Raw genomic sequence first — 26,816 nt, 5'->3', positions numbered from 1 at the left:
GGTTATGCCTCAGATATTGAGGCAGTACTTTTGCAGTTTGCAGGTGCAGGCATCCTGATATAAAATGGCACTCCACCTTTTGACCGCACAGAGTGGCTATACTAGACCTGTCCATTTCAGGTCAAGTTATACAAGGGCCAGTTACAGCCTACTAAATGCTTAAGTTAATGAGACCTAATGGCTTTCCCCCAGACCTGTAGATTTTAAATCTTCTGCAATTTATTCTTTACCTCAAGTGGCTGAGATAACTATATCCAGACCTTGAAATCCATATAATGCCTGTATACTTTGCAGGGCTTAAACTAGAGATAATTCTTTCAAATTTCCAACTTTCATTAAATATTTAATGTGCCAGGCAGCAAAATAGATATAAGAGACATAAAGTCAAATAAGACATGGATTCTTTCCTCAGGGACTTTATGGTCAAGCTGGAGAGGAAAACAAGTAAAACACGACTGTAACACAGTAGGGGCAGACTTTACTGAGATATGTCTTAAGAATGCACATGAAGGGTATCTAGAGCAGGGTAAGCTTTCAGGAAACGGTGACAGAAGCGAATCCACCAGGATCCCGCACCATCAGCAGACTGCTCAGACCCCTTCCCCAGCACCCAAGAGTCCCCTGAACCATGACACAGAGTACTGCAAGCTGACAGGAGGCAGCCCATGAATGCTGAGTCAAAGAGGAAACCAGGCACAGAAGGGCCCTCCTTCTGTTAGAGACTTGATGCTAAGGAACGGAGGTGCATGAAGTGGAGATAGAAATGAACAAGCAAGCCCCACCCCCTCTGCACACACATGCATGCCCATCCATGTGGCCCTGCAGTGGACAGCAGAAGAGAAAATGGACACCCCTGTACACCCAACACAGTCATTCACGACTCCAGGAAGCCAGGAGGGAATAAGACAAGACACAGCAGCTGTGAATAAGGGTTTCCTGGGGATCAGACAGGCGGGGCGGGAACCACACTGGGAAGCATGGTCTGCACACCAGGCCAGGTCTGGTCTTCAGGGCAGTGCTGGGAGCTCAGAGCAGAGCGCTATGGGCCAGGGGTCTGGATGGGTTCCTCCAGCAGAAGCAACCATGGAAGGGAAGGACAGGCTGGGTGGCTTCAGTGCAGGAGGGATAATGTGGGGTGGGGGAGGAAATTTGCTCAAAAATTATGGGAAACTGAATCTTTAAAGTAGGGATGGAAAGGGGTGTGGGAGAGAGATAAGGGGGCCAAGAGAGCATCTAGAGTGAGCAGAAAGAGAAAGAAAAAGACAGAAGGTTCTGTGTGCGGGAAGGTGCATCTGGTCTCCAGGACACTGGCTCCTCACGTCCGTCTCCTAGTTGGAGGCACTACTTGTTGCCCCACACAGCAAGCTTTAGAAACATAGGGTTTGGGTGGAAGCGGCTAGACTTCATGTAGGCAGAGATCCTCTTCAGGTCCTGAGGGTGGGAAAAAGAAGGTCAGGCCTCAGGTCTGCTGCCCCAGTAGTGTTCATGGAGTTCTCCCTAGGTTTGGAACCTAGATATAGCCCTTCCATGTGGGGTCAAATATTGGGGGAAAATAAAGTCCTTCTGGTGTCCCCAGCTCTGCAAAGTTAAGTTTTCCAATTTCCTGTAATTCAAGTGATATCTTGATAAGACATCACAAATGGAGACTCCACCCACTGCTGGGTGTTAGAGATGATGATACAGGTTTAGAATCGCTATGCCACTATCCTGCAAGATGGGATCTACTGTCACCATTTATCAGAAGGGAAACTAGCCACACAGAAGTTAAGGACCTCTGTCATGATCACACAATTCATAAATAATATGGCTAGAATGCAGCCTGCTCCCTCTTGCCCACTTTCTCTCCCCCTATTCTGCTGCACCCCCTTCCTCAAAGTTGAAAACAAAAAGAACCAGGAGGCTCACTCATCATCCAGTTAAACAAAGAATTAAGTCACTACTCAAGGAAGTCGCCCACCAACAGTATGCCAGGAAGGCAATTCAGGATGGGGAGAAAAAAAAAAGATGAAATATTCTGTGTTTTGGACACATGGTTCCTAGACTGTTAAGATGCATCTAAGGAAGAACTCTAATCACCCAAGATTTGCACATACACACACACCCAAGATCTTTTCATATATAGAAAAGCACTAAAATCACTAACTAGAGATCCCTGGTTTTTGGTGATTAGCAGTAATCTTTTACCAAGATATATAGTTGATTACTCCTATTTCCCAGACCTCCTCCCCTGCCTCTTGAAAGCAGTTCCCCCAGAGCTATCTGAGAGGCTTTGTTCTAGGATATAGTCCTCAGTAAGGTCCCCAAATAAAAGGGAAACTCACTGCTTTGCATTATGTGGGTTTTACTTTCCAGTGGACAGTTTTGCTGACTGCCGGGGTCCAGCCCCCACAGGATCCAGGGGAATCCGAAGGAGAAACAGTGTTGGCAAAGTGATTTAGAGAGAGATAAGGAAAGAATGTTGCAGATAAGAAAATAGAGGAGAGAAAGAAAGAAAGAAAAACACGGGGGAACTAGGCTTTTGTGGAACTGATCCTGGTCCGTCATTTTATTTTTCAGGGAAGCTTTTATACCTTGACTTGTACATAGAGGGAAATGAAAGATGCAAAGTCTATACAGAGTCAGCCCAAACATTACATCTGTTTTGTCTTTATCAAAACCAGGATTTTTTCTGCATACCTTTGCCATAAACAATGTTGTATACATTCTGGCCTTGGAGGCCTGTGAACATTTTATGACCCTCTTTTGATAAAGGCTGCTCAACCAGAAAACTTATTTTCCCTTGAAGTGTTTTTTCTTTATATTTCTAAGCTATGTCAACCTCAGAAAATGCTAAACAGAGTTACATTTCTCATGGAGCAAAGGTGCAGTGAGTTACAAGAAAGAACCAATTAGCTCAAAGGTCTGATGTGGTTAATTTCAAGACTACACTTGTTTTTCTTACATTCCAACTATATTAACTAACGCACTCCCAGGTGCACAGTGGATAAGAGATATGGGAACTTAGCAACAAGCATTGGCCCAATAATGAAATCTTACACCCCATCACTACTCTAATAACTTATAACTCTTTGAAAGGCTCTATGTTTTAGGCTTCCAGTGCCTCTCAGTTGAGAGGCTGTGAACAATCATATGCGTAGCTGCAAGAGTCTGGATAAACCTGCCAACCAAGCTAGAATGCTAACACAGGGGGTTTGATTTGAAATATTCCTCCCATGTCCAGAAGACTTATTAGTTAGAGCCCTAAGTTGATTTTCTCCAGAGAAAGGTGGTCGGGGATAGCCCCCTGTTAATGTCAGAAGAGTTGGTGAAAGTCATGAAATAATAAAACAGACAGATTCTGGTTTTGGGATAGATGCTCGAGAAGGAGGGCCCCTCGAGGCCTGATCTCGCCTTTGCCGGTCAGGCCTCTTCCTCATGACCTTTGCCATGGGCAGGATCTCCCGTGCTGGCTCCCGGCAGCTGACCACAGAGGGGCCCAGAGGAGACTCCATCCCCTCAACAAAACTTTACAAGGATCTGGAGCCTTGCTAGCTACCAGCAGGGCCCCTTGTGCTGGTCCACGTCTCTACATGTGCGTACAAATTTGGGTGAATCTCTCATGATGATTTATCATCTTGGTTGATGATCCTGAATTTTATTCAGTGGTAGATGAAAAGGTAACTCACTTCTCAGTTCAGGGATACTGAGAAAGTACCCAGTGGAGAGACCCTGGGAAGTTTCAGGCTGGGTGAAGAGGTCAAGGGCTGATTGCTGTCTTTCCTTGAACTGACAGCTTTAACACCGTTGTCTGGAATATACTGTACTGTCCCCCCTAAATTATGAGAGATTCTCCCACCTCCGAGAAGGTGACTGAGTGCCAAGCTTTCTTCCTGGCCTTGGAAGTGGTCAAACAAGAGATGGCAAGAGTGAACATTGACATTCTAGGAATCAGCAAACTAAAATGGACTGGAATGGGTGAATTTAACTCAGATGACCATTGTATCTACTACTGCAGGCAGGAATCCCTCAGAAGAAATGGAGTAGCCATCATGGTCAACAAATGAGTCCAAAATGCAGTACTTGGATGGAATCTCAAAAATGACAGAATGATCTCTGTTCGTTTCCAAGGCAAACCATTCAATATCACAGTAATCCAAGTCTATGCCCCAACCAGTAACACTGAAGAAGCTGAAGTTGAACCGTTCTATGAAGACCTACAAGACCTTTTAGAACTAACACCCAAAAAAGATGTCCTTCTCATTATAGGGGACTGGAATGCAAAAGTAGGAAGTCAAGAAACACCTGGAGTAACAGGCAAATTTGGCCTTGGAATGCGGAATGAAGCAGGGCAAAGACTAATTGAGTTTTGCCAGGAAAATGCACAGGTCATAGCAAACACCCTCTTCCAACAATGCAAGAGAAGACTCTACACATGAACATCACCAGATGGTCAACACCGAAATCAGATTGATTATATTCTTCGCAGCCAAAGATGGAGAAGCTCTATACAGTCAACAAAAACAAGACCAGGAGCTGACTGTGGCTCAGATCATGAACTCCTTATTACCAAATTCAGACTCAAATTGAAAAAAGTAGGGAAAACCACTAGACCATTCAGCTATGACTTAAATCAAATCACTTAGGATTATACAGTGGAAGTGAGAAATAGATTTAAGGGCCTAGATCTGATCGATAGAGTGCCTGATGAACTATGGAATGAGGTTCATGACATTGTATAGGAGACAGGGATCAAGACCATCCCCATGGAAAAGAAATGCAAAAAAGCAAAATGGCTGTCTGGGGAGGGCTTACAAATAGCTGTGAAAAGAAAAGATGCCAAAAGCAAAGGAGAAAAGGAAAGATATAAGCATCTGAATGCAGAGTTCCAAAGAATAGCAAGGAGATAAGAAAGCCTTCTTCAGCGATCAGTGCGAAGAAATAGAGGAAAAGAACAGAAAGGGAAAGACTAGAGGTCTCTTCAAGAAAATTAGAGATACCAAGGGAACATTTCATGCAAAGATGGGCTCGATAAAGGACAGAAATGGTCTGGACCTAACAGAAGCAGAAGATATTAAGAAGAGGTGGCAAGAATACACAGAAGAACTGTACAAAAAAAGATCTTCATGACCCAGATAATCACGATGGTGTGATCACTAATCTAGAGCCAGACATTCTGGAATGTGAAGTCAAGTGGGCCTTAGAAAGCATCACTATGAACAAAGCTAGTGAAGGTGATGGAATTCCAGTTAAGCTATTTCAAATCCTGGAAGATGATGCTGTGAAAGTGCTACACTCAATATGCCAGCACATTTGGAAAACTCAGCAGTGGCCACAGGACTGGAAAAGGTCAGTTTTCATTCCAATCCCAAAGAAAGGCAATGCCAAAGAATGCTCAAACTACCGCACTATTGCACTCATCTCACATACTACTAAACTAATGGTCAAAATTCTCCAAGCCAGGCTTCAGCAATACGTGAACCGTAAACTTCCTGATGTTCAAGCTGGCTTTAGAAAAGGCAGAGGAACCAGAGATCAAATTGCCAACATCCACTGGATCATGGAAAAAGCAAGAGAGTTCCAGAAAAACATCTATTTCTGCTTTATTGACTATGCCAAAGCCTTTGACTGTGTGGATCACAATAAACTGTGGAAAATTCTGAGAGAGATGGGAATACCAGACCACCTGACCTGCCTCTTGAGAAATCTGTATGCAGGTCAGGAAGCAACAGTTAGAACTGGACATGGAACAACAGACTGGTTCCAAATAGGAAAAGGAGTGCGTCAAGGCTGTATATTGTCACCCTGCTTATTTAACTTTTATGCAGAGTACATCATGAGAAATGCTGGACTGGAGGAAACACAAGCTGGAATCAAGATTGCCGGGAGAAATATCAATCACCTCAGATATGCAGATGACACCACCCTTATGGCAGAAAGTGAAGAGGAACTCAAAAGCCTCTTGATGAAAGTGAAAGAGGAGAGTGAAAAAGTTGGCTTAAAGCTCAGCATTCAGAAAACGAAGATCATGGCATCTGGTCCCATCACTTCATGGGAAATCGATGGGAAAACAGTGGAAACAGTGTCAGACTTTATTTTTTTGGGCTCCAAAATCACTTCAGATGGTGATTGCAGCCATGAAATTAAAAGACGCTTATTCCTTGGAAGAAAAGTTATGACCAACCTAGATAGCATATTCAAAAGCAGAGACATTACTTTGCTGACTAAGGTCTGTCTAGTCAAGGCTATGGTTTTTCCTGTGGTCATGTATGGATGTGAGATTTGGACTGTGAAGAAGGCTGAGCGCCGAAGAATTGATGCTTTTGAACTGTAGTGTTGGAGAAGACTCTTGAGAGTCCCTTGGATTGCAAGGAGATCCAACCAGTCCATTCTGAAGGAGATCAGCCCTGGGATTTCTTTGGAAGGAATGATGCTAAAGCTGAAACTCCAGTACTTTGGCCACCTCATGTGAAGAGTTGACTCATTGGAAAAGACTTTGATGCTGGGAGGGATTGGGGGCAGGAGGAGAAGGGGACGACCGAGGATGAGATGGCTGGATGGCATCACGGACTCAATGGACATGAATCTGAGTGAACTCCGGGAGTTGGTGATGGACAGGGAGGCCTTGCGTGCTGCGATTCATGGGGTCGCAAAGAGTCGGACTCAACTGAGCGACTGAAATGAACAGAACCATTTGAGAGCTCTTAGCTCCATAGATAAGGAACAGAGCTTTTCCTGGCCACGTATGGCTTTCTCAGGCAATTGAGAAGCTTGCAGCAGAGGTGGAGACCAGTCCTCATACCACACAACAGTCTTGTAGGGAAACCCACTCTTTAAAGAAACTTGCCTGTCTAGGGAACACACACAAAAAGTTTGGCAATCCTGGGTTCCCAGTGCTCACCATGGTTTTAGACTGTCAAAGAGAAAACCTGAGACACGTAAAAAATCTAAAATGACTACAGGGTGACAACTAGGAGAGTTAAGCTCATAAACTGCAGAAGGGCCCCCCACATACAGTTACAAATAGCAATTTATCCTAACAGACTCTGAAATGGAAAAGCTTTCTAGACAAAAGAAAGAGGATTGGTTAGCAATGACAGATTGCTAACCAATGACTAACATCACAGTCAGTTTTAGGTACATTACATATGGAGCTTATACTTGCAAATACTTAATTGGGATAAAGGGCTTCCCTGGTAGCTGAGACAGTGAAGAGTCTGCCTGCAATGCAGGAGACCTGGGTTCAATATCTGGTTTGGAAAGATCCCCTGGAGAAGGACATGGCAACCCACTCCAGTATTCTTGCCTGGAGAATTCCATGGACAGAACAGCCTGGAGGGCTACCATCCGTGGGGTCACAAAGAGTCAGACATGACTGAGCTATTAACACTTTCACTTTACTTAATTTGGGACATTATACCAAAGGAAATCTCAACCTAAAAATCACCAAAATAGGGTTCTTTTGCCCTTTCAAGATTGAGGGTTTTTTGTTTTTTTCCATGAACACCAGCTAGAGAAAGCAGACTATAAGATCTGCTGAATGGAAGACCTCTTTCGATTGGTATTTAGAAGATTTTAAGAGAGGAAATGAGTTAGTAACTTCTTACGGAAAACTGACAAAAGATTGCTTGAAATTGTACCAGAATTTTTAAAAGACTCCTGAATTTGCTTGGCCCTGCTCTCCACTGCTCCCTGCTCCTCTAAGCATCTCTTTCAGTGTTCTCCGACATGGTGTTCAACTCTCTCTGAACTTCCTTTTTGTAACACCAAAATTGATTCCCATGAAAGCAACAATAATTCAGAAGGCTTGGTAAAGTTGTAATTATTTTGGCCAAAAAAGTTTTAAACACCCTCCCCCCCGCCTTTTTTTTTTTTCAAAATTCTGACAATAAGAAAACCAAAGCCCTTCTAGGAGGAACTTGAATCATTTCCCTGTGCCTTTGAGATACAAATGTTCTACCTAATCTTGGGCACCTTCTACTTTGTTTCGAGAGCTTGGTCAACCATCAGATAAGTACACATATAATGCATATTTGGCAACCAGTCAAGTAGAATGGGATTCTGAGCAGTCTCTGTCCAGCTAGGCCCGGTTTAGGGAAATGTGTTGTATGGAGTTCCAGTCTGTAAAGGGCCTTTACTGTCTCAACCTACTTTGTATCTGTCTATACAACAAGACCTTTATTTTCTTAGCTTATATTAGGGAGTAAACTTTCTGGGTCTTCTGAAGGCTGCATAATTGCTCTCTTTTGTGAGAATGCCTCTTGCATCTTAGTGGTATAAGTTACTATTGGGATATCCTAAAAGATGCTTATTCCTTGGAAGAAAAGTTATGACCAACCTAGACAGCATATTAAAAAGCAGAGACGTTACTTTGCCAACAAAGGTCCATCTAGTGAAGGCTATGGTTTTCTCAATAGTCATGTATGGATGTGAGACTTGGACTATAAAGAAAGCTGAGTGCCAAAGAATTGATGCTTTTGAACTATGGTGTTCAAAAGGAGGAGAGAACTGTTGAGAGTCCCTTGGACTGCAAGGAGATCCAACCAGTCCATCTGAGAGGAAATCAGTCCTGAATATTCATTGGAAGGACTAATATTGAAGCTGAAAGTCCAATACTTTGGTCACCTGATGCGAAGAACTGACTCATTTGAAAAGACCCTGATGCTGGGAAAGATTGAAGGCGGGAGAAGAAGGGGACGACAGAGGATGAGATGGTTGGATGGTATCACCAACTCAATGACATTAGTTTGAGTAAACTCGGAGTTGGTGATGGAAAGGGAGGCCTGGCGTGCTGCAGTTCATGGGGTCAAAAAGAGTCAGACACGACTGAGCAACTGATCCTAAAAACTGAGACTTTAAATTGAAAAAAATTCTAAGTCATTAAACTTTTAGAGAGCTTATATTGTAAACAGCTGTTTTACTGGTAATACCTATGGAAGTGAGTGGAAGTCGCTCAGTCGTAGCCAATTCTTTGTGACCCCATAGACTATACAGTCCATGGAATTCTCCAGAATACAGAGAGGGTAGCCTCTCCATTCTCCAGGGGATTTCCCAACCCCGGGATTGAACCCAGGTCTCCCACATCACAGGTGGGTTCTTTACCAGCTGAGCTATAAGGGAAGTCTAATACCTATGGACAGACCAAGTTAAAAGGTGGATACAAAGAAATGTAACAGCTAACCTTAAGGACTCCCTTAGTTTAAAATAAACAAACAGGGTTGGTGGTCTCAGCTTCCTCCCAATGGGTCTTACAGATGCTAATAAAAACAATATGATAGCTAATGGTAATTAGGTTAATTAACAAGAAAATAAATAAAAGCTGAGGGTAATTCATTTCTTCCTAACAATATGGAAATTTTAAAGGGACTGGTCTCAGCAGCATGAAAATCTTTAGATGATCATTGAGAAGTGGGATAAATAAAACAGACTTTGATGGGATTCAAACCAAGGTTTTGATACAACACTACCTAATGTTCTGTGGGCCAAAGGAACCCTGCACTGGTCACCTCAACATTAAAGGACCTCAGACAAGGCCACTCTATTTATCCCAGTTAAGAAAAATTTTTGTCTGTAAGAGAAAAAAATTACACTGACCAAATTACCAGACAAACAATTGCTTGGGCAAGAGGCCAATTAAAGTCCCTTGGTTCAACACTTCACTGGGTATCCCAAAGCCTTTTATACAGAAATGAGTAAAATGGCTGGGGGATAAAAAGGAAAGTTTCTGGGACTCCTTGTAAGACCAAGACTTGTTAATAGGGTCCTAAGGAGGTCTATGGTTAAAAGTCTAAGTAAGAGTTGGAAGGACTGGGATGAAAATTTATAAAAACTTACTGTGGTTGAATGGCTTCCCTGGTGGCTCAGAGGTTAAAGTGTCTGCCTGCAACGCGGAAGACCTGGGTTCAGTCCCTGGGTCGGGAAGATCTCCTGGAGAAGGGAATGGCAACCCACTCCAGTATTCTTGCCTGGAGAATCCCATGGACGGAGGAGCCTGGTGGGCTACAGTCCATGGGGTTGCAAAGAGTCGGACACGACTGAGCGACTTCACTTTCACTTTCAATGTGGTTGAATGGACTTTATATAAGATGGTTATATCTATTTCATCCAGTTATATTATAGGAATGTACAATATATTTCACTGAGGAATGCTTCCCATGCTTGGACAGGGCATATAAATCTACCCCTCAGACTATGCTAGTTAAACATCACAAGGAAACCTACAGGATTACATGAACCCACAGAGTATGAGGGCTTCACTGCCAGCTTAGATGCTAAAGAATCCACCTGTAATGTAGGAGACTTGGATTTGATCCCTGGATTGGGAAAATCCCCTGGAGAAGGGAGAAGGGAATGGCTACTCATTCCAGTATTCTTGGACCTCTCTCGTGGCTCAGACAGTAAAGAATCCGCCTGCAATGCAGGAGATCCATGTTCAATCCTTGGGCCAGGAAGATCCCCAGAGAAGGGTATGGCAACCTACTGCAGTATTCTTGCCTAGAGAATTCCATGGAAAGAGGAGCCTGGCGAGCTACAGTCCACGGGGTCGAAAAGAGTCGAACATGACTGAGCAACTAACATTTCACTTCACTTTCACTTCACTTCTTCACAGAGTATGCAGTAAAAACTGAGGCCAATATTTAATTAAATGATAGAGTGGGGTTTCTGCTTGTTTATTTTTCCTCCAGGGCTACAGCGTGTCTTGACATGTTTCTCCTTTAGGTTTATCCTGCCTGAGACGCTCCACATTTTCTGGACTTGTAAGACTGTTTCCTTCCCCATGTTAGGGAATTTTCAGCTATTATCTCATCAGATATTTCCCCCAGTCCTTTCTCTCTCTTCTCCTCTGGGAAGCATATAATGCGAACGTTGGTATGTTTGATATTGTCTCAGAGATCACATAGACTGTCCTCAACGTCTTTTCACTCTGTTTTCTTTATTATGTTCCACAAAATCACTTATCCATTCTTTCTGCCTCATTTATTCTACTGTTGATTCCTTCTAGTGTATTTTTTCATTTCAGTTATCATATTGTTCATCTTTGTTCTTTAGACCGTCTACTCTTTAGCAAACGTTTCTTTTATAATACTTTCTTGGTTTGTGTCGCTGTTCTTTTCCCAAGATCTTGGATCATATTTGCTGTCATTACTCTGAATTCTTTTCTGAGTAGACTGCCTACCTCCACTTCACTTAGTTGTTCTTCTGGGGTTTTATCTTGTTCCTTTGTCTGGGGCATACTCCCCTGCCATCTTATTTTGTCTAACTTTCTGTGACTGCAATTTCCATTCCACGAGCTGCAGGCCTGTAGTTATTCCTGTTTCTGCTGTCTGCTCCCTGGTGGATGAGGCCTGTCAAAGAGGCTTGTGTAAGCTTTCTGGTTGGGGGGACTGGTTCCTGCCCAGTGGTGGGTGGAGCTGGGTCTTATCCCTCTGGTGGGCAGGGCCTTGTCAAGGGGTGTTTGTTGGTTTAATTAATACAGACATGTCAACTTTACTGCACCTAGGTTTGGTGGTGGTGGTTTAGTCACTAAGTCATGTCTGACTCTTGCAACCCCATGGACTGTAGCCCAACAGGCTCCTCTATCCATGGGATTTTCCAGGCAAGAATACTGGAGTGGATTGCCATTTCCTTCTCCAGGAGATCTTCCCAACCCAGGAATCAAACCCAGGTCTCCTGCAATGCAGGCAGATTCTTTATCGACTGAGCTATGAGGGAAGCCTGCACCTAGGTTTACTAAAAGCCAAATAAGGTCATATAATCTCTTTTAAAATTTTCATCAGCAAGAAAAATAGCTTGTGAGGATGGCTTACTTGGTCTGATTTCTCATGAAACTTTCATGGGTAATCTAAATAACAAGTAAAGTAAAAAGATGATAAGTGGGGTAAGACCTTTAAAGTGAACTCTTTAAGAATACTAATGATTTATGGTATATCTACTTAAAAATAGTTTCTCCAGATCTTTGATAACTTGAAACTTTGAAGCTTTACTACATTAAGTTAAATGATGGAAATTTATTAGAAAGCTAGGTCATTCTCAAGCAAAATAAAATACAGAAACATTACAGAGGCTTCCTCGTGGAGGGCACAAACAAATCCTTGTGCACACCAGGAGTCAGGAGAGAAAGGAGCAGAGACTCCCCGCAAGAGACTGAGTCAGACTTGCCCTGAGGGTCCAGTGGAGGCCTGGGTGGACAGTTTGGCCTCAGGCCAAACAACAGGGAGGGAACACAGCCCTGCCCATCAACAGAAAATGGGATTAAAGATTTACTGAGCATGGCCCCACCCAGCAGAACAAGGCCCAGTTTGCCCAACAGTCAGTCTCTCCCATCAGGAAGACTTCCTAAGCCTCTTATCCCTATTCATCAGAGGGCAGACAGAATGAAAACCACAATCACAGAAAAATAACCAAATGGATCACACTGACCACAGCCTTGTCTAATTCTGAGAAAACAGAATTCAAGGACTCTGGATAGAAGCCCTGACTTTGTCTTGTGGCTTCAGGGCCTGAAGGTTTAAGCCCAAGGGCATCCCATACTGTGCAGTGGAGCAGAGACCTACCCATACTCTCTGAGGTGGTATGAAAAGGCAAAACAGTATGACACTGAAAGATGAACTCCCCGGGTCGGTAGGTGCCCTATATGCTCCTGGAGAAGAGTGGAGAAATAACTCCAGAAAGAATGAAGAGACGGAGCCAAAACGAAAACAACACCCTGTTGTGGATGTGACTGGTAATGGAAGTAAAGGCTGATGCTATAAAGAACAATATTGCATACAAACCTAGGATGTTAGGTCCATGAATCAAGGTAAATTGGAAGTGGTTAAACAGGAGATGGCAAAAGTGAACATCAACATTTTAGGAATCAATGAACTAAAATGGACTGGAATGGGTGAATTTAATTCAGATGACTATTATATCTACTATCATGAGCAAGAATCCCTTAGAAGAAATGGAGTAGCCCTCATAGTCAACAAAAAAGTCTGAAATGCAGTACTTGGGTGCAGTCTAAAAAATGACAGAATGATCTCTGTTCATTTCCAAGGCAAAGATTTCAGTAACACAGTAATCCAAGCCTATGCCCCAACTGCTAATGCCAAAGAAGCTGAATGATTCTATGATGACCTACAAGACCTTCTAGAACTAATACCAAAAAAAGATGTCCTTTTTATCATAGGGGACAGAACGCAAAAGTAGGAAGTCAAGAGACACCTGGAGTAACAAGCAAGTTTGGTTTTGGAGAACAAAATGAAGCAGGGCAAATGCTAACAGTGTTTTGCCAAGAGACCACACTGGTCATAGCAAACACCCTCTTCCAACAACACAAGAGACAACTCTACACATGGACATCACCACGTGGTCTATACCGAAATCAGATTGATTTTATCCTTTGCAGCCAAAGATGAAGAAGCTCTATACAGTCCGCAAAAACAAGACTGGAAGCTGACTGTGGCTCAGATCATGAACTCGTTATTGCAAAATTAAGACTTAATTTGAAGAAAGTAGAGGAAACCACTAGACCATTCAGATATCCACACAAAGGCTTTGGTGTAGTCAATAAAGCAGAAGTAGATGTTTTTCTGGAACTCTCTTGCTTTTTCTATGATCCAGTGGATGTTGGCAATTTGATCTCTGGTTCCTCTGCCTTTTCTAAATCTAGCTTCAACATCTGGAAGTTCTCAGTTCATGTACTGATGAAGCCTCGTTTGGAGAATTTTGAACATTACTTTGCTAGCATGTGTGCGTGTGTGTGTGTGTGTGTGTGTTAGTTGCTCAGTCATGTCTGACTCTTTGCAATCCCGTGGACTGTGGCCCATGAGGGTCCTCAGTCCATGGGATCCTCCAGGCAAGAATACTAGAGTGGGTTGCCATTCCTTTCTCCAGGGGTGAGATGAGTGCAACTGTGTGGTAGTTTGAACATTCTTTGGCATTGCCTTTCTCTGGAATTAGAATGAAAACTGACCTTTTCCAGTCCTGCAGCCACTGCTGAGTTTTCCAAATTTGCTGGCATATTGAGTGCAACACTTTTACAGCATCATCTTTTAGGACTTGAAATAGCTCAGCTGGAATTCCATCACCTCCACTAGCTTTGTTTGTAGTGATGCTTCCTAGAGCACACTTGACTTCGGACTCCAGGATGTCTGGCTCTAGGTGAGTGATCTTCATGCTCTCTAACATCAGGAACAAGACAAGGATGCCCACTCTCACTACTTTTATTCAATATAGTTTTGAAAGTACTAGCCACAAGCAATCAGACAATAAATAAAAGGAATCCAAATTGGAAAGGAAGAAGTAAAACTGTCACTGTTACTATACATAGAAAATCCTACAGATGCTATCAGAAAACTAGTAGAGCTCATCAACGAAGTCAATGAAGTTGCAGGATACAAAATTAATAAACAGAAATCTCTTGCATTCCTATACACTAACAAGAAACTATCAGAAAGAGAATAAGGAAACAACCCTTTTTGCCATCACATCGAAAAGAATATAAAAAATATCTAGGATAAATCTATCCAAAGAGGCCAAACACATGGACTTGGAAAGCTATCGGATACTGATGAAAGAAATCAAAGATGATACAAACAGATGGAAAAATATACCATGTTCTTGGATTGAAAAAATCAATATTGTCAAAATGACCATATTACTCAAGGCAATCTACAGAGTCAATGCAACCTCTATCAAATTACCAATGGCATTTTTCATAGAACTAGAGCAAAAAAAATCTTTAAATTTGTATGGAGACACAAAAGACCCCAAATAGCCAAAAGAATCTTGAGAAAGAAAAATGGAGCTAGAGAAATCAGGTTCCCTGACTTCAGACCATACTATAAAGCTATAGTCATCAAAACAGTATGGTACTGACACAAAAGTAGAACTATAGATCACTAGAACAGGATAGAAAACCCAGAAATAAACAGGATAGAAAACCCAGAAATAAACCCACACACCTATGATCAATTAACATATCAATTAACGATCAATTAACGAAGGAAACAAGACTACATGATGTTGGAAAGACAGTCTCTTCAACAAATGGTGCTGGAAAAACTGGGCAGCTACATGTAAAAAAATGAAATTAGATCATTCTTTAATACCATACACAAAAATACTCAAAATAGAACCAAAGACCTAAATGTGAGACTGGACACTATAAAACTCCTACAGGAAAACATAGGCAGAACACTCTGACATAAATTGCAGCAACATTTTTTTTATCTGACTCTCAGAATAATGGAAATAAAAACAAAAAATAAACAAATGAGACCACTGCAAACTTGCACAGCAAAGGAAACAATAAACAAAATGAAAAGACAACCCACAGATTGGGAGAAAAATTTGTGAATGATGTGACCTGACAAAGGATTAGTCTCCAAATTTTATAAACAGTGCATGATGCTTAACAGCATCAAAACAAACAACTCAGTCAACAAATGGGCAGAGGACCTAAATAGACATTTCTCCAAAGAAGATGCACAGATGCCCAAGAGGCACGTGAAAAACTATTAAAGAAATGAAAATCAAAACTACAATGAGATATCACCTCACGCCAGTCAGAATGGCTATCATTAAAAAATCCAAACAATAAATGCTAGAGAGGGTGTGGAGAAAAGAGACTCCTCCTATACTGTTGGTGGGAATGTAAACTGGTACAGCTATTCTGGAGAACAGTATGCAAGTAACTTAAAAAGTAAAAATAGAGCTACTATATGACCCTGCAATCCCATTCCTGGGCATATATCCAGAAATAAACTTGATCTGTAGGGATTCATGCACACCAATATTCATTGCAGCACTGTCTAAAATAGCCAAGACGTGGAAGCAACCTAAATGTCCATTGACAGATGAATAAGAAGACAAGGTACATACATACAGTGGAATATTCAGCCACTAAACAGAATGAAATAATGCTATTTGCAACAACATGGATGGACCTAGAGAGTGTCATACTGAGTGAAGTAAGTCAGACAGAGAAGGAGAAATAGCGTATGACATCTGTTATATGTGGAATCTGAAAAGAAATGATACGAATAAAATTACTTATGAAACAGAAAGAGACTCAGAGACTTAGAGAATGAACTTAGGTTGCCAAGGAGAAGGACGGGGGGATGGGAAAGTTAGGGAATTTGGGGTGGACATGTACACACTGCTATATTTAAAATGCATAGCCAATAAGGATCTACTGTATAGCACATGGAACTCTACTCAACGTTATATGGCAGCGTAGAGAGGGGAGTTTGGGGGAGAATGGATACATACATATGTATGGCTGAGTCCCTTTGCTATTCACTTGAAACGATCATGACACTGTTAATCAGCTATACCCCAATATAAAATAAAAGGTTTTTTAAAAATGGGCAGAAGACTTAGACATTTCCAAAGAATATATACAGATGACCAACAGGAACATGAAAATATGTTCAATATTGCTAATCATTAGAGAAATGCAAATCTAAACTATAATGATACATTACCTCACACAAGTCAGAATGCCCATCATCAAAAGGTCTATAAATTGTAAATAATAATAGAGGATGGAGAAAGGAGAACCCTCCTACAGTGGGGTGGGAATATGAAATGTTGCAGATGCTATGGAGAACAGCATTGAAGTTCCTTAAAACACAAAAAATAGAGTTGCCATATGATCCAGCAATCCCACTCCTGGCATGGATCCAAGGAAAATTCTAATTCAAAAAGATACATGCACCCCTATGTTCACAGCAGCATGATTTACAATACCCAAGACGTGGAACCAACCTAAGTATTCATCAACACATAAACGGATAAAGAAGATGTGGGGGATGTGTGTATATATGTATACATACACACAACGGATTACTACTCAGGGATAGAAAAGAATGAAATAATGCCATTTGCAGCAACATGGATGGACCTAGAGATAATAATACTAAGTGAAATAAGTCAGACAGAGAAAGACAAATGTCATATGTATCACTTATATATGGACTCTAACATTATGATGACAATGAACTTATTCACATAATAGAAACAGACTCACAGACATAGAAAATAAATTTATGGTTACCAAAGGGGAAAGAGGGGGAATAAATTAGGAGCGTGCCACTAACAGATACACACTACCATATAAAAAGTAAACAACAGGGAACTACTGAATATCACCAGGGACTATATTTAATATCTTGTAACAAACTATGATGGAAAAGAATATGAAAAAGTGTATATATATACATTCTGAATTATATATAACTGAAACGCTTTGCAGTACACTTGAAACAGTATAACACTTGAATCAAACATACTTCAATTTAAAAATAAAATGGAAATGTACTTTGTTAAGGGAAAATAAAGTGATTTTGTGCTAAAGCTGATTATTTCTCTTTTTTTTCTGTTTTTTAAAAAAAAGGTTAGTTATTTCTAAATGGGAAAGAAAATGAGGGACAAACTAATATGGATATAGAAAGTTGTAAAAGGCTTGTGAGAAAGAAAGGATAACTTTAGAAAGGAATTCTATGTGTGGTCCAGTCTGGCTAAGATTAGAATGAGTTTAACTAAGTAAATAAAGTTCAGTATTAAATGTCCGGTGGTGCAAAAGTGGAATCTGATTTTTCTTTCCATTGAGAGGACAAAGTTTTCTTGAAATATTGATCTTTTGTAAAACGTTTCTTTACCTCTTAAGTGATCTATTATAATTTCATATATTTAGACTTTAAAATCTTTTACTGTCTCTTTGGTTAAGTGAATAAGTATTTACTGGGACCTATGATCCTACTTTATCCTACTTTGCTATAAAAACTTGATATCTTTGATAAACCTTCCCCAAGTCAAATTCTAAATGAAGTTCTTTTGACATCTAACTCACTTTGGAATGCTTCAGCTGCTGTTGCTAAGTTGCTTCAGTTTTGTCCGACTTAGTGCAACCCCATAGACGGCAGCCCACCAGGCTCCCCCGTCCCTGGGATTCTCCAGGCAAGAACACTAGAGTGGGTTGCCATTTCCTTCTCCAATGCATGAAAGTGAAAAGTGAAAGTGAAGTCACTTAGTCGTGTCCAGCTCAGCGACCCCACGGACTGCAGCCTGCCAGGCTCCTCCATCCGTGGGATTTTCCAGGCAGAGTACTAGAGTGGGGTGCCATTGCCTTCTCAGAGGGCCCTAAAATAACTCAAAGAGAGATGCTAATTAAACTTTGAGGTATGTTAAGTAACATGGGAAATGTTGTCAAATGAGTTATAATGAACACTTTTAGATTATACTCTATAGGTAATTATTATTGTATAAAATTACTAAAAGTATTCTGGCATCTTATGTGTCATAATTCTAGTTATTATATTAAAATTTTGTATGCCACAGAAATAACCAAATTTCACTGACAGTTATATTGTAATCAGATCATTTGTCTTTTGACATTTATTGTTTTACTTTGATTCTTTTTAAAAGAATGTAGATCTTGAAGATTCATAAAAAGGACCTTTTTACAAATACACATTTCTGGTAACTTTTATCTTTTTTTTTTTTTCCGGTAACTTTTAAATGAGCCCACTGAACTGAGTGAAAAATTTACAAAACTGTAAATGGAAAACCTGATGGCTTCATAAAACTACTAACAAAAAAAAGTCAAGGTCAACAAGATTTAATTCCATGGCACTGAATGAAGTGAATTTATAATTTTATGGCTGTTTGAAATATTGCTGGCTTTTAATCTTTGTTCTCCAAATATGAGGAAACATTTCCTCTTATGCCTACTAACTTGAAGCAAGTTGATAAAGTATTTTGCAAACAAAGATGGAGCATTTATCTTTTTCTTTCTTTCTAATCCCTCCATCATTTGGCCTCTCCAACTGGCCCCTCTCTGGACTTGATGGCTTCTCGTGATCTAGACCGCAACCAGTTATATTAATCATTGTTTTAATTTATTCTCTGTTTGTTGTTTTCAAACTATTCATGCTTTGTTTCCTTCGTTGTACTATGACCTTAAAAATGTTACTAGGTATGTTACTTATACCTTAATTATTTTATAAGATTATTGTTTCTTGCATTACCTTCTGTGCAGCCAGGTCTCTGATAAAATTAATGATGGTAAACCTCTATAATCACATATATACCTACCTCCACATTGGTTTTTCAGGTGGCCCTAGTGGTAAAGAACTGGCCTGCCAGTGCAGGAGACATAAGAGATGTAGGTTCGATCCCTCAGTTGGGAAGATCTCCTGGAGGAGGGCTTCACAGCCCACTCCAGTATTCTTGCCTGTATAATCCCCATGGACAGAGAAGCCTAGCAGACTACTGTCCATGGGCTCACAAAGAGTCAGACACGACTGAAGAGACTTAGCACACACACAGCTCTATATAAAATTAATTGTAATGGTGCAACTCTAGATATGGGAAGAAGTGACAAAGGGAAACATATTCTGGGTCATAATAGACTAGTTAGTAAGACAGATGATCCAGAGAAGTTTTAGTATATTAACAGTGTCCAGATATAGCACAGCAATGACCTATCAATGAAGTCCTTGTCTGACCTAGAAATGAGCCTTCCTAGCACGATGGGACAAATTGGTGATGAAATTTGCCTCCCAAACCTTGGTCAAATGTATGGCCTAGAGAAGCTGTAAACAAAAAGAACAGAGTCTCACTCACTACCTGGTTAAGGAAAGGACTAAGCTACAACCCACCGCAATCACTCACAGACTGTGTGCCTTAAGGGGAGTTCAAGATGGAGAAAACCAGGATGAAACATTCTTTGTTTTGGACACAGGGTCCCCTAGAGAGTTGGGTTGCATCTTGAATGAAGAATTACACAGACCCGAGATTCACCCATCTTCCTACACATAGAAAAGCATTAAGATCATTAACGTGAGATGTTGGTTTTTTGATGATTAGCAGCAATCTTTTACCAACATGTATATTTGACGATGTCATGAAAAAAATGCACAACCTAAAAGTTGAGAATTATACTGTAATTCTCTGAGGACTTCAGAGCAGTCCCTTCGAGCTATTTGAGAGGCTGCTTCCTGGGCTTGAAGAGGTAAGGAAGGAGCCAGGATATATAGGAGTTTTGTAACAAAACCAAGTAGTTGGAATATCAAAAGATTACTGTTAATTAAAGAAAAGCAGACATCTCAGGTTAATGAATTTAGCACTGTTCTGTGTATAGGAAGCTACAAAAGTCTGGGCTCACTGAAATCGTTACTTTGATACGTACCTCCGCTATCTGAGGCCAGTATCCTGTGTTTTCCCATCCTGAGTCTCTGCTGTACACTGCTGGGTGCGGCTGCAGTGGCTGATGGCTAGGTGGTGGGTATTGGGTTTCCATCCTGAATTCCCCCAGGGCCCACCACAGGGGACAACTATAATGCAATGGCTTGATGGTTGCAACAACCTTTGTTTACTGCCTTTGGCAGGCAAACTTTTCATTCTCAACTATATGTATTTTCAAGGTGAAAATGTATATATCTGCTGTCTTCTACCTTACCTCTTCATAGCAGTTACTCAGAGCTCTCTGAGAGGCTGTCACACAGGATACAAGTCCTCAGTAAGACCCCCAAATAAGACTGAAACTCACTACATTTACATTGTAGTTTTTTATTGTCTCCTCCCCCACTCCTCAGGGGACATCTCCCTACAGAACAACTTCTTCTCATTCTGCAGAACAATTCTCTTTGTCAGAAGGAAGCTCTTGGCTTCCCAGGGCTTGACCACAGGTGGACCCCAAGCACAACAAAGGGGCTTAGAGAGTAGATAAACAGATTGAAAGAGACACCAGATCTCACCTTTCAACATGGATGAAAGGTGATTGGAGGTGTGGAGCAGCAAGACTAGGCCAGACCATACTCTATTCCACTTAAAGGACACAGACCAACTGCCTGGCCTAGGCCCTGAACCCATTCTCACTGAGCCCCAACCTTCCTCATCCTGCTGCAGCCAACCAGGCAGTGAGGCGCTCAGGCGCACCTGTGCACCATCTCCCCAAACAAACAGTGCCCGAGAGTTCCCAGGACTCCAAAGACCATGCCTGTACTGCACAGTGCAGGCCCCAACAGGCCGCATACTGGAGCCCCCATCTGTCCCACATCCTCCCTGCTGGGCAGTCATCCCGGTTCTTGCAAAAATCTCAGGTCATAAAGCCTTGGACCAAAACCAGAGCTGAAGAGAACTGGCTGAGGAAGCAGATTTCATGATGGGCCTGGGAATACAAAACAAAATTGTAGGCTGAAAAACATACTGGACTAGAGCTTCAAATTCCCAAATCCATCATAAAGAGATTTCTTACTCTCCAGTTGGTAGACTGAGGGTGAATGATGAGCTGGGAGGCACAGTCAGACCATGCTCCTCTAGAACCAAGGTGGCTCCATGCACACCACACAGCTCAGAGTTCCTATAGTTCTCCAGCTGCACTGAGCCCCAGAGGCTAGGTGACAGGACCATGTGACGTCAGCATTCCCCTATGCCTGACGTAATGCCTCATAGAGGGAAGAGGATCAGATCAGTGAATTTAACTTAAAATGAGGTACTACCCATCTCTGAGATGGAATCTTGGGTAAGCAGAAGGAAGAAAGAAGGAAGACATGGAGGGAAGGAAGGTGCCCATCATAAGAGGCGTCCTTATAAAATCTTCCGAAGAAGTCACCTACATATGGAAGAAAATCCCAGCACCAATTACATCCCTGGAAATCTCAGTACAACCCCAGAGAGGGAGCCAATAGCCAGAGAGCCTTCTGGAGAGCAGGAGAAAATATTGTTTGTGTTTTTATTACTTCATATCAACCCTATTGTGTTTCAACTCTACACATGCCAGCTGCATGCAAACTCCTGAAGATTCTGCTTCATTCACACTTTCCAGAGCTGTGAACCCAGTCAACAAAAGAACCTGAGCTTTTTTTCATTTTCATACAAGAAACAGAGAGCCCCTGACTGCTGCCCGTAGAAGCCAGACACTCTGACTGGGAGCCCAGCACAGTCTGTACTGGTTGTGTGACCGTCAGAAATTACTTATCCTTTCAGCTTAATTCCTTATCAGTAAAATGGAGAGGATAATTATTCTACCATGTAGGAATGTTATAAAGGTTAAATCTGACACAATGTATGTCAGCTGCTGAGCAGAGATCCTGGAATAAACCAAGTTCTCAATAAATTCTATTTCTCATTGTAGTTCCAACTAGGAAAGCATCAGAAAGTAGAGGGAAGAGAAGAGAGATACAAATAGTAGGAGGACCAGGGGAATCACCTCAAAACGGGTAATGAAGTCTTTCAAGTTTGGAAATTCATCCAGACATGTGGGTTCAAATATGCGGTGCCGGTCAAGGACATCATAAGCCAGGAAATCCACATAGGTGAGCTGCAGAAAGACAAGGCATGAATGCGCACCAAACTCTGAGTAAGAAACAATACCAGCTCTCCCTCCTCTGAAGCCATCCCACTGACCTTGTCCCCTGCGAACCAAGGCCTCTTCGCCAGAAAATCTGAGAAGAGCTTCATCTTTTCAGGGATCTCCTTCAAGAAACCAGGCTTCAGTTTCTCCTAGACAAAAACCAGCTGTCACCGCCCTCAGACACAGACTCCCTGGCAGAGAGCAGGCCTCCCAGGGCTGTGTCTGATCCCAGCTGCGGGTGAGCAGCAACGTCCCCTGACTGCACCTGGGTTTGTGCCCACACTGCAATTCAACCCACGTGTGTTCACTAAACTCCTATGAGTACCACCTCCCATCTGTGAGAGGCGATGGGAAAGCAAAGGGCAAAACCACGCTCTCCCTAAACGTGTCGCCACTCAGCTCCAGACACTTCCCTGGGTCAGACCAGCAGTGCTCTGAGACCTGGTGGAGCTCGGTCCTCAGACCTCAGGCTGATCAACACTAAAATGACTAGGAAAGAAGTCCTACATTCAGTGTGGGTGACAAGAATGGTATGGATGCCTGAGCAGTTTCTGGACAGTTGGGGACAATTTGACAGCCTGAAAGAAAGAAGGCAGAGGAACAAAGTCTGGCCCTGGGCTGCCTACAAGACACACATCCTGAGCAGAGATGCCAGGAAGGAGGACCTGGTATAATGAGGTAAATACCATCGAGGAACTGAATTTCCACCCAGGGGAGGCTGGACTGTTCCTAAGATTGGTGGGAATTAGAGTTTGCATTTTATGTTCTAGGGGTTCTGAGAGTCACTCTGGAGACTCTGTAGGGACAAGCTTGGTGGATCAATAGCACCAAATGGTTCAAATGGCAAAAGGACCAGTGTACCTGGGACCCTGTCTTGCATTTAAACTCTGTGCAACCCAGCCCAGTGGGAGGGGACTCACAAAGTCAGGGCTATAACAGATCCTGGCCATGTGCAAGCGGACGTCCATCGTCTGGTTCTCCAAAATGTCCACACGGATCTTCTCCTCCTCTGTCTCCCCACCTGTGGCCGCACAACAGAGACTCACCCTCAGCGTCCCACTCCAGCCCAGCCCAGGGGAATAGGCATGTATTCTCCAGCCCCACTTACACATGTTGTGCTTGCGAGCTATGTAGCGAAGGATGGCGTTGCTCTGGGTGAGCTTGTGAGCTCCATCAATTAAGTAGGGCAACTGGAAGAACAACATGGCCTTTGTTGTGCAACAGACAGGAGTCTGTGTTTGGAACACCAGACTCCTCTGCACCCCCTCCTTTGACCAAGTGTAGAGATGAAACCTGGCACTCGCAGAGCCTGGCTCATGGTAGACACTAAATAATATGCTGTAAAATCGAGGGATAAGCTGGGACACAGAGCATCATAAAAGGGCAGGGGAGAGAACCAGAAAACTGAGGGACAGCGCAGAAGGTGCCAGATTCTGAAACCTCTAAGCCAGGAAAGGAGATGGATGGAGACACTGTCTACTTCTTCCCACAGACCCCAGCCCCTGCACCTACATTGGGGAAGTCCAGGCCCAGCTTGAATTTTTCACTCAGCCACTGGCTTCTGTCATAGTCAGGGGCTGTGAAAAAGAACACACAGTGAAACAAATTTCCCGAGTAGAGCCCTCCTTCCCAGGGGACCCACCGAGGAGTCAGAGGCAAAACTCCCTGAACTGGTAGATGTGGATTCAGAATCACCGATCTCACTTGGAGCTTTGGGGGAAAGCAGACTTCCAAGGATTTGGAACCTACCTGAGTGAGGCTTACAGAAAGTGTGTGCAACACTAACAGGAGCCCATGACTGATACAGAGCCTAGCTATGGGCTCTCATGTCCTTCCTTGGAGGCCAGCTGCACCCTCAAAGAGTTTGGGAAGGGGCAGGCCTCTGCTCCAGCTGGTGGAGGGCAACAGAGGCAACAGGGACAAGGATATGAGTGGCTTGGCACCAAATCAACATGACTTGGCCAGAAGTCCGGACATGAAAAGGATGCTATTACCATCCCCCATCGTGTACTTCTTCTCCTCATAGTTTGAGTCTGTATACTCCAGGAGCAGGCGGATGGCATGGGCCAGCTGGGAGAGATGCCAGGACAGAGGGCAGTTGTCAGGTCTTGACTGCCAAACTCTCACTGCTGCAAGTCGCTTCCACACTCCCAACACTCTCCCTTCACCACCACCCCCAACCCTGCATGGGCGCCCCCCACCCACCCACCCACACAGACACATGCCAACACCCAGCTAAGATGGTGGGGCTAAGGAAAGGGGCTCTGCTACAGCAAGCCCTGTGGAAGCTTCTGGCTGAACCAGTCCCACTGCCCGGGATTTCCCCACCCGCCTCCGTCTTCCCAGCCCTTGTGGATCCCCGCTCACCCCACGGATGTCCCAGTAACCCAGGATCATGGGCATGGTGCAGGTTATGATGCTCAGAGTGCAGAAGCTCCAGGACAGCTGGACTTGAAACTTCTCCTGTGACCCAGGGGTCAAGGCGGGCCTGGCAGCACCAGCCCCTCTTTTCGGTCCCACCCCCAGCACAGACCCTGACTCAGCCCCGGACAGGCAGAGCAAGGACTATTCCTGTCTCTTAGCAGAAGGAATTGGAAGCCAAGCTCTGGGCCCCAGACGACTAGGGCCGCCTGGGTCGAGCTCACCAGGCTCCTGCCTCCAGTCAGCCCTTGACTTTTCAGGGGAGCCGGCAGTGCCCTCGGGGAAACAAGCCTGAATCTTAACGAGAGCGAGGCTCCTCCCTCTCCACTCCCCTCTCTGGCTCAGCTCAGCCTTGACTCTGGGCTGCAGAGTTCCTGCAGGCTCTAGGCAGCTCTGACTGCCAGGAGACTAGGAGTCACGCGCCTGAAATGGAGACATTAAATCGGTCCCTGGGGACATTCCTGGTCATCCAGTGGCTAGGATTTCCCACTGCAAGTGCAGGGGAATGAGGTTGGACCCCTGGTCAGGGAACTAGATCACACAAGCCACAGCTGAGAGTTTCTGCGTGGCTGTCCAACAGCCTGCATGTCTCAACAAAGATCTGAGAGCACCAGTGCCTCAACTAAGAACTGGCAAGCCCAAATTAATAAATATTTTAAAAACTGGCTCCTACTAGGGGAAGATCAAGACTCCAGGCCATCCTAACACTCCCCCATGATTTACTAATATAACCCATGATAGCTGCAGTCTTCCAGAACAGAATATCACTGTAATAGGAAGAGGTGAAAGTGAAAGCTGCTCAGTCATGTCCGACTCTTTGCGACTCCATGGACTGTAGTCCATGGAATTCTCCAGGCCAGAATACTGGAGTGGGTAGCCTCTCCCTTCTCCAGGGGATCTTCCCAACCCAGGGATTGAACCCAGGTTTCCTGCATTGTAGGTGGATTCTTTACCAACTGAGCCACAAGGGAAACCCAAGAATATTGGAGTGGGTAGCCTATCCCTTCTCCAGGGGATCTTCCCGCCCCAGGAATCAAACTGGGGGTCTCCTGCATTGCAGGCAGATTCTTTACCAACTGAGCTATCAGGCAAGCCCAAGGTATCTCAGGGAAGCCCAAGATAGGAAGAGGTGAAGAGGCAGAAGGAAATGTGGTCTCTGTGTCTTCCTTTCAGGGACTACGGATGTCCCTGCCCTCCTAATGTGCCTAAAAGTAATGATACAACATAAATTAATCAAGTAGTTTATAGCCTCACTTGTGAATCTAAATCCAGATTCACTCAGAGCAGAGAGGGTACCCAGGTACCCTCTTCAGAGATGTCCTGACAAACAGCCCCATGTCCCTCACATTGATTGGACTGTTATGGGGAGTCTGGTGGGAATGTGACCCAGGGGAGAAGACCTGTCCTCTGTGTAGATGGTTAGAGAGGGTGGCCAGAGGCGGGTGGCAGCCTGGACGACTCCACACAGGACGAGTCAGAGTGGCCCAGACACCCTTGGCTGCCTAGATCCACAGATTCCAGGCCCTATCCCACCTCCTGACCCATTGGGATTTTAGGAGAGTGATCTGTGCCTTAAAAAAAATTATATTGAAGTATAGTTGATTTACAATCTTGTGTTAGTTTCAGGTGTACAACAAAGTGATTCAGTGATATATATATATATATATATATATATATATATATTCACTCTTTTTCAGATTCTCTTCTCATATAGGTTATCACAGAATATTGAGTAGAGTTCCCTGTGCTGTACCCTAGGTCCCTTCTGGTTACCTGTCTTATTTATTGTAGTGTGTGGGCTCAGTGTTCCGTGAAGTCACTCTGCGATCCGTGACCTGTGGTACAACATGCACAAGAATAATGTCCTACTTGCCAACTTTCCTTTTTGCAGGCAGAAGTTTATTTCAAAATTAGGAGAATAGGACATAGGGTGGACTATGATTTCTTTTCTTTATTGAAAGGATATTACAAGGTAACAGCTGTAGGAAACAGATGAGAGCAACATTAAAAAAATGAATTTTGTAAGTTGAAATACAAAGTTGGTACACGATTTAAAAAAATATGTTTAAAAATAGGT

At 43.1% G+C, this 26,816-nt stretch overlaps 1 protein-coding gene across 2 annotated transcripts; it reads right to left on the bottom strand.

Annotated features, from left to right (window-relative positions):
- Positions 1 to 400: 400 nt before the first annotated feature.
- LOC138445605 (glutathione S-transferase Mu 1-like) lies at positions 401 to 26,577 on the bottom strand. Of its 2 annotated transcripts, none has more exons than XM_069599563.1 (9): positions 26,513 to 26,569; positions 24,686 to 25,944; positions 24,313 to 24,388; positions 23,831 to 23,895; positions 23,427 to 23,508; positions 23,239 to 23,339; positions 22,372 to 22,467; positions 22,175 to 22,285; positions 401 to 1,431 (listed from the first exon to the last, which is right to left on the bottom strand). In XM_069599563.1, exons 2-9 carry the CDS (start codon positions 24,719 to 24,721, stop codon positions 1,342 to 1,344), a joined length of 657 nt encoding a protein of 218 aa, XP_069455664.1. In that variant the 5' UTR covers positions 24,722 to 25,944; positions 26,513 to 26,569; the 3' UTR covers positions 401 to 1,341. The 2 variants fall into 2 exon arrangements, with proteins under 2 accessions (XP_069455664.1, XP_069455673.1); XM_069599572.1 differs by lacking the exon at positions 401 to 1,431 and adding an exon at positions 20,517 to 21,133 and having other exon boundaries at positions 26,513 to 26,577.
- Between the last annotated feature and the right edge of the window lie 239 nt (positions 26,578 to 26,816).

Source organism: Ovis canadensis, chromosome 1 (genome assembly GCF_042477335.2).
Source record: "Ovis canadensis isolate MfBH-ARS-UI-01 breed Bighorn chromosome 1, ARS-UI_OviCan_v2, whole genome shotgun sequence".
NCBI classification, from domain to species: Eukaryota; Metazoa; Chordata; class Mammalia; order Artiodactyla; family Bovidae; genus Ovis; species Ovis canadensis.
Note: the sequence above shows the minus strand (reverse complement) of the source record. Positions and strands in the feature narration are given on the sequence as shown.

Bases quoted from the DNA above. Each gene is read 5' to 3' on its own strand.
- LOC138445605 (XM_069599563.1), bottom strand. From the start codon at position 24,721: ATGCCCATGATCCTGGGTTACTGGGACATCCGTGGG. The intron at 23,896-24,312 runs GTAATAGCATCC...TCTTTTTCACAG, and splicing joins GAAGTACACGATGGGGGATG to CCCCTGACTATGACAGAAGC. The intron at 23,340-23,426 runs GTAAGTGGGGCT...GTGCGGCCACAG, and splicing joins AGCTCGCAAGCACAACATGT to GTGGGGAGACAGAGGAGGAG.